This window comes from Tupaia chinensis, unplaced genomic scaffold (genome assembly GCF_000334495.1).
Source record: "Tupaia chinensis unplaced genomic scaffold, TupChi_1.0 Scaffold000271_1, whole genome shotgun sequence".
NCBI lineage: Eukaryota > Metazoa > Chordata > Mammalia > Scandentia > Tupaiidae > Tupaia > Tupaia belangeri.
The window spans coordinates 3,943,101-3,951,310 of NW_006159752.1; the positions used below are offsets into that span (position 1 = coordinate 3,943,101).

Sequence of the window (8,210 nt, forward strand, 5' to 3'; positions counted from 1 at the left end):
ATTTTTTTCTAATTGGTTTAGAAGATCTCTACTACTGCCTCTCAGTTCAGTGTGCTGAGAAGTCCCAAGTATTCTCAGTAGGTAAAATGCCTGAAAAGTTCCTTATAACACTACCAACTTCTCTGCTAATCTGACAGCAGTCTGATCTGATTGCTAGGGGAAAGGTAATACAGCCCAGTGTCAAATACTATCTTTGTAAAAAAAAAAATTGATTTAACTTTATTATTATTGCTTTAAAACAAGATACAGGCACTCACCAGAGAGAAAGAGAGAAAGTGAAAAAGCAGGGGCCAGCAGATTATGTAGAGGTTACATTGCTGGACTCCCACATAGTAGACTGGGGTTTGAGTCCTGGACCCAGTGACTTAAAACTCATGCTGGGTGTGTGTGCATGCGTGCCCAAAATCCCAAGAGAATAGGGGAGAAGGAACTGGGGTGTGGCCATCCCCTTTAGGGGGTGATTTCTCACTTTCTGTCTCTGTTTCTCTCTGCCCCTTGGGCAAGCGTACATGTCTTATAGCAAAAATCTCTCCAGGAAAAGAAAAAGTGAGAAAGCAAGCCACCAGGTCTGGGAATCAAGCCACAGTCAGCCATGTGGGAGTCCAGAGCCTTAACCACCATGCCACCTGCTGGTCCCAGATATTATCTTTTAAACACATCATCTTGAACAAACTTATTATGCATGTTGAAGAATATTGGTGGTGCCAGTCTTTGAAGGCTGCATGAGAGAGAAGACGAATGCAATTTGAGCAGCTCTTGAAAGACCGTCCTCTCCCTTTCACTGCTTTACGCAGAGCTACCCTGAGAAGGCATACTGCTCTAATGCAGAGAGGACAGGAGCTAAAACCGTCACACCGGGCCTGTTGACTTTTACTGACCTTCAGCTTATCTTTAAAAGTGGGAATAATCCCGTAACAATGCGGAGGATAAGTTAGATTGTTAGTGAAAATGAAGCATATAAATATATTGTGTTACAGGAAAAGTCATGATGTATTTTTCTATACAAGAATGTGTCATGACTTTACCAACAACTATTTATATATATATACACATACATATATATATATAATTTTTTTTAAATTTGCTAAAGGGTGCATACACTCACCAAAGAGACAGAAAGAGAAAAAGAGAGAAAGCACCCTCCTACGGAAGATGGGCATTCTGCAATCCCTTCTCCTCCACTTTCAAGATTTTAGGCATACACACATGTGCCCAGCATGTTTTTCAGACTGCCGGGCCTGGGACTTGGCCATGTGGGACCCAGTCATCTCAACCACTAAACCACTATGCCACCAGCTGGCCCATATACAAATATTCTCACCAGTAGCGCCACGATGCAAATGCCAGGCTAGGCAGCGGTGCAGTAGTAACACACCTGGGCCCCCACGGGCAATGTCCTGGGACTCCCCCCTGAGCACACCAGGTGCACACACATCTGTGACCCAGGCGGCTGAGGCTGGGGTGGACTGGGGCCTGAGCGCCCTGTTGGAGGTTACCTGTCTCCTTGTCATCTCTCATGGAAGAATAAGAAAACTTGAAGAAATGCAAATATGTGCAGGGAAAAGACACCTGACCTTAATTACAGATGCTCTTATGATTCCGTATGTCTAGTTTCATCGGTTTATCACTGATGGGGCAGCTTAGATGAGCAGGGCAGGGACGGCTACGGAAGGCACGTCTAGGAGCATCCGAGGGAGGCGCCAGCCTGTGCGCATGGAGAGCGAGTCTCTACCAGACATAAGAGCAGTGGAGCGGGAAGGGCACAACAGGGAAGGGAGTACAGGGCACGGTCTTTGGAAACTGCTGACGTCACTGACAAGCAACGAGGAGCAATCAAGTCCAATGTGGCTGGCTTGGAATCCTGACATGTCTAAGGAAAATTAGTCTCGGATGAGATTATCTGCAGGAATAATAGCACTACCTACCCCGAAGGGTTACTGCAAGGATTAGAGAGAACATGTACTCTTGTTTAGCACTGTGACTAGCACATTGTAGATGCTCAATAAAAGGCATTGTTTTTCCTCAATGAATATATGTTAAGAAATCAAAAAGGACTAGAGAAGACGGAAAGATAACAATACTGAAACTTAATGGAAACAGAAATCTTACACAGTGCACCCTTTGCTTCTTTTTGTTACTAAAATGACGTGTTGTGTAGATCTGGTGGGAAAGATCCCTAACAGGCCAGCAGGTGGCACAGTGGCTAAGGTGCTGGATGTCACAGGCTGACTGCAGCTCCAGGCTCAGACGCAGCGGCTTGAGAAACAAGCCAGGCACTTGTGTGCCCACGAGAATAGAAAAGGACGGGGCGTGTCTCTGTGTCTCTCTCTGGTGAGTGCATGTACCCTATGGCGAAAATCTTGGGGAAAAAAAAAAGGTGTGTGTGTGGGGGGCAGGACCACCAAAAGTTACTCAGGAAACACAATGAAGGGACGTTTTCCTGCAGCGCTGTGCCATCGTTTTCCTCGGGGCACCCTACTCTGGGCTGGCTCATGGCTTATTGTTAGGGGGCTGAAACACCTATGGCAGACTGCGCTTTGAATCCCGGCCCTGGCGGCCTGACAGATGTGCCGGACTGTGTGTGCTTTGCCAAAATCCTGACAGGACGGAGAAATGGAAGAGATGGGACTGCGATGGCATACCACAGGGGGGTGGCTTTCTCCATCCCCGTCTCTCCCTCGTGAATGCTCACACCCTCCAGCAATTTAAAAGGAAAGAAAGACACACTACACTAAAATGCCACGGCTTCGTTTATACGGGTTTTAGGTAATGACTGCAGTCAGCTATTCCTCATGGCTACCGAGCAGAGCAGATTTTCACTTTACAGTCTCTCAACATCTGCTATGAAATATTCAAATTTTCATGATGTGGTTTTAAAATAACTGAAAACGAAACCTGGCTTTACTAGGATTAAGAAGCTCTACGGTTAGTTAACAGTTGAGGAATAAAAATACGAGAGGCTAATTTTACCTACAATATTTAGAGAGCTATTTTAATCTCAGTAACTTTTATTTATTCATGTTTTGCTATACAGTACATGTGCTTGCTGGCGAAGGGGCAGGGAGGCGGTGAAAAAGCACCTCCTTTCTCGATCCTTCCCGCAACCCCTTCCCCTCCATCCTCTCCTCAGGATTTTCTGGGGTATGCATGCACATGCGCCCCACTTGTTTTTCAAGCGGCTGGGTCTGGGCCTTGAACGTCATAGCTGGCCATGTAGGATCCGGCCACCTTCACCCCCATGACGCTGGTGAACTCTCTCAATAACTACTGATATGTAACAAGCAACACGAACAAAAATAGATTTCTAAGCCTTCTTTCTGAACCAATTTGAATCCCTAAATACTAATACTACAAAGAATTCTATATTACACTGGTATACACAATAACCTATAGGGAATTATAATTAGTTCTTACTCAATTATAATTAATTCTTAAATATTATTTTCTCTAATGTGGGAGGATAGTAAATGAATCCCCAAATAATTATTTTATTTTAAAACAATGTGTGTGGAGGAATATTGTTCAAAAATACATGAAGAGTGTCTATTATGAAAAACTATGAATAGATTTCAATTTTTTCTCACACCAGCCAAGTCTTACACTTTAATTCCATTTTCAATGAACTTTATGAAGTGCCCTCGTGTAAGATGTTTTTTCCCTCTTTCTTCTCTCCACTGGAGGTCTTATGATGTTTGAGTCAACTCAGACTTAGCCGCCCTGCTCACGACCGGGGCTGATGACAGCCAACGGCGTGCTGGTCACCGGCTCTCCAGGGAAGAGAAATAAAGGCTGACTTGTAGCATACGCCGATTTTATGGCCACTTCCAAGATACCAAGGGGATGTCGGAGGAGGCCGAGTTGGGAAGGGGTGCCCACAACTGGCTCTGGGACGCTGTGACAGCCACCAGCATGCGGCTGACAGAGCCACGACCACTTTGAGAGCTTACTCAGACCGTATGACCTTCTGAGTATGTAAGACCCAACTGGCCTTCTAACACCAGACTGACTGCCTAGTATTTAAGCTAAATCCAACATCTAATTAGTAGGTCTTATATAACGGGCAGCACTTCTTTCAGAGTTAGATGAGGCTGGAGGGAGACACTGGCATGGAGAGAGACGACAGTGACAGGACTGCTAATCTGGGTGTCACGTACAAGTAACTGCGGCTTTACTGTGAATAAAGAAAAAGGAAAGATAAAAAGCATTTTTGGTTTCATCACCTTGACTCTTAAAGATAAGACTAGATAGGGCCAGCAGGTGGGGTAGTGCTCGAAGACGCTGGACTTCCACACGGCTGACCACGGTTCGCATTCTGGACCTGGCAGCCTGAAAATCATGCCGGGCACATGTACACGTGGGCCCAAAAGCCCAAGAGGAGGATGGAGAAGCAGGACTGTGGTGTGGCCATCCCCCCGGGCTGTGATTTCTCACGTTCCCTCTCACTGTCTCTGTCACTCTGGTAAGCACACGTACTCTATGGCAAAAAAAAAGGATGAGGACTACATGAACAAGGTGGAAGCAGTGCACACAGGTCCTCTGAGGTCTGGCCGTACCTCTGCGAGATCTGAGAAGAGCGCCTGGCTCGTGCTGCGCCTCAGCGTGTCCCAGTAGCTTCTGGGCACCAGTTCCTCGGCGTCTGTTCTGAGCACCTGTGGAGGTTGTAAGAGGCACAACTGAAATGTAAAGAAAGGTCACAAAGCGCGATAACTGATACATTTTAAGACTCTTCTAATCAACCTTGGGAAAAAGAAAAAATACATTAGCTTACCTTTGTCTGCCGCCAACACAACCAATGTCACACTGCTGGTGAACCTGGGTACTTTCAAAGACGTAATGGTATGTAACCACCATTTCTAAATACGACGTGCCTCGTCAGAAAAACCAAATTTTCCAATCGCTCCCTTGGCCCTTCTACCGAAATATGCATAATTTCCAAGTGTTGAAATAAAAATTTTACACCTCGTATGAAATCTGTTCATTTGGTAATTATTTTGCAGCAACACATTAAAAATCCCATTTAATTGAAAAGTGGATTGTGGTTGGCTATCATCTAAATTAGTGCATCCAAGAGTCAAAATGACCTTATCCATACTTTAAAGACACAAAATTAAAATTATTCTAAACCTTATTAAAAGGAAATATACTCATTTAAAATTAAACCGCTCGAGGCTACTCAGGGATGTGTGTGTCTGCTGTGAATGGTACAGTGCTGACCAGTCTTTCTACAAGGGCAGAGCGCCAGCTCTTCTCTTTATTGACTAACATGAAGGAGACACCAAGATGAATAGCCGTACCTTCCTATGAGATACTGCACTGTGATATTAACTTGGCTCTCTATAAACGAAAATGATTCAAACAGCGTCTATCAGCATTTATCAGAGAGGATGTCACGGGTTCGCAGGCTTGGTGGGCTTTTCATTATTATGAGAAGAGAATGCTATCTGGACTGATAGACTGAAAATGAGAGAACTTTTCCTTTTCCTAATCTTAAATTGCTTTTAATTTTTTTTTGTTTTTTAGTTTTTTTTGCTATAGGATGTGTGTGCTCACCAGAGAGAGAGAGAGAGAGAGCGACAGAGAGAGCAGGTGGCATAGTGGTTAAGGACGCTGGACTCCCACATGGCCAACAGCAGTTTGAGTCCTGGACCTGGTGGCTTGGTTTCTCATTTTCCCTCTCTCTCACTTTCCTGCTCTGTTCCTCTCTGGTCAAATTTAAATAAATAAATAAACAAATAGATAAGTAAATGTATGTTAAATAAAATAATTCTTTATAATTATTATTATTATTATTATTTTTTTGGAGAGGTTTTTGCTATAGGGCGTGTGTGCTTGCCAGAAAGACAGAGAGACAGAGAGACAGAAAGCGACAAATCACACTGCAATCCCTTCTCCTCCATTCTCCTCTCGGGATCTTGGGCACACACACGCACATGCGCCCGGCATGAGTTTTAGCCACTGGGTCCGGGACTCAAACCGTGGTCGGCTACATGGGAGTTCAGCATCATAGCCATTACGCTAACTGCTGGTCCCCAATAAAATAATTCTTTAAAAAATTTAAGGAAAAAAAAAGGGACAGAGGGAACAAGTGAGAAAGTACCCTCTGGGGAAGACCATGCCGCAGTCCCTTCTTCTCCACTCTGCTCTAGGGATTTGGGGCACACGAGCACGTCCAACATGTTTCTCAAGCCACCAGGTTCGGGACTGGACCACGGGGGATCTAGCTGCCTTAGCCACCAGATTAACCAAATTAACACCCACTAGCTGGCCTGTCTTAATTTTTAAAAGTCTGATGATACTAATAAAGTAATAGTGCATTTAGAAATTATTTCAATGAATTTCTAAGTTTTGATTTACTATGATTAGCTAGAAAACACTGTCCACTGTCTGCATCTTACTAAAACCTTAATGAAATGTTAATATTACAGAATTTAACAGGAACCCCTTAGATAACATATACTATTACCACAGTATAAGTGAAGCAACATGACAAAATCTGCTCTTCACTCCCTTTAGAAACTAAGGAAGCTTGGACTAAGCAGTTAGAAACTAAACAGGTAAAATTAGCTTGAGATGGAATATAGTTCATTTTCTTTTCTATAGGTATGCCATAACTTTATAATAAACACCAGCTGGATCAAATACTTACTCTGTAAATATTAGGTACACATTTTGAAGGTGGATTCGCTTTTAAATTAAAAATTTAAAGGGTTAATACATGATAAAGAAAGGGACTGTTAAAGCTGTCAAGGTAGAAAACGGGCTTGCTGTATACTGTTAGAGCAATGGGTGTGATCCACGTCATGCCTCTTCCCTACATTCAGACACTGCTTACTGTCACACGCACACACACGTGCACACACGGAGGACATTATACACATATTTACAATATATTAAGAGGTAAAAGTAGTTTAACAAGTCATGTGTTTTTCTGAACACAGAGAAAATATACTAAGATACACTATCTCAGAATGGTGAGGTTAGGATATATATATATTTTTGAGATGCTTTTGCTATAGGGTGCGCGTGCTTGCTGGAAATACAGGGAGAGACAGAGAGATACAAAGCGAGAAATCATTCCCCAGGGGGGATGGCCACGCGGCAATCCCTTCTCCTCCATTCTCCTCTTGGGATCTTGGGCACACATGCACAGGCGCCCGGCGTGAGTTTAAGCCACTGGGTCCGGGACTTGAACTGTGGTCGACTTAATGGGAGTCCAATGACATAGCCATTACACCAACTGCTGGTCCCAAGGTTAGGATATTTTAAATTTCTTTTCGTTTTCCCATATTTTAAAGTCACTTTTAAAAAATGTGTATTCACGGGAACCAGCAGTTAGCGTAATGGCTATGTTGCTGGACTCCCACGTAGTTGACCGTGGTTCACGTCCTGGACCCAGTGGCTTAAAACTCACGCTGGGCGCGAGTGGGTGCATGCCCAAGATCCCGAGAGGGGAATGGAGAAGGGATTGTGGCATGACCATCCCCCGGGGGGGTGATTTCTCACTTTCTGTTTCTCTATCTCTCTGTCTGGTGAGCGCATGTGTCCTATAGCGAAAAAACCTCCCCCCCCCAAAAAAAAAATGTGTCTTCACCTACAGGGTAACACGTGACTCTGTACAACGATCTTATTTTAGAGCTAACAGCTACCTCCTATAGAAAGCCTTCCTACTCATTGGCTGGCTCCAGAGATTACACTATGTGAGAACACATGACTGAATTGATATAAACGGATATATTTATTTTTGTTTGATCTTATGCCGACTTTTAAATGATACATTTCTGAGGGCAGGGATGATCTCCTTACAGCACTGTAACTGCAGGAGAAAAATGTAACAGATCAGGGATATGCGTGGCACACGCATGGATCCCTACACACAGGGGTGCTCCGGAACCAGTATTCAGTATGTTCACTAATATCTTAGATGGGACCAGTGGATGGTGGAACGGTTATGTCACTGGGCTCCCATGTAGTCAACAGCAGTTTGAGGTCGCTAGACTCCCACATAGTCAACCACAGTTCAAGCCCGGAACCTGATGGCTTAAGACTCACAGTGGGTGCGTGTGCGTCCATGCTCAAAATCCCAAGAGGAGTTTGGAGAAGATGGGACTGTGGTGTGGCCATCCCCCTGGGGGATGATTTTTCGCTTTCTGTCTCTGTGTCTTTGTGTTTCTGGCAAGCGCCCGTGCCCTATAGTAAAAATCTCTCTGGGG

General features: G+C 44.3%; 1 protein-coding gene across 1 annotated transcript in view; it reads right to left on the reverse strand.

The window, feature by feature from the left end:
* The window catches only part of MICU3 (mitochondrial calcium uptake 3), a 111,273-nt gene that overhangs the window by 19,644 nt on the left and 83,419 nt on the right, over positions 1 to 8,210 (reverse strand). The window contains exon 10 of the mRNA XM_006149710.3: positions 4,554 to 4,649. Within this exon, the coding sequence (XP_006149772.1) occupies positions 4,554 to 4,649 (96 nt within the window). The remainder of the gene's footprint in view (positions 1 to 4,553; positions 4,650 to 8,210) is intronic.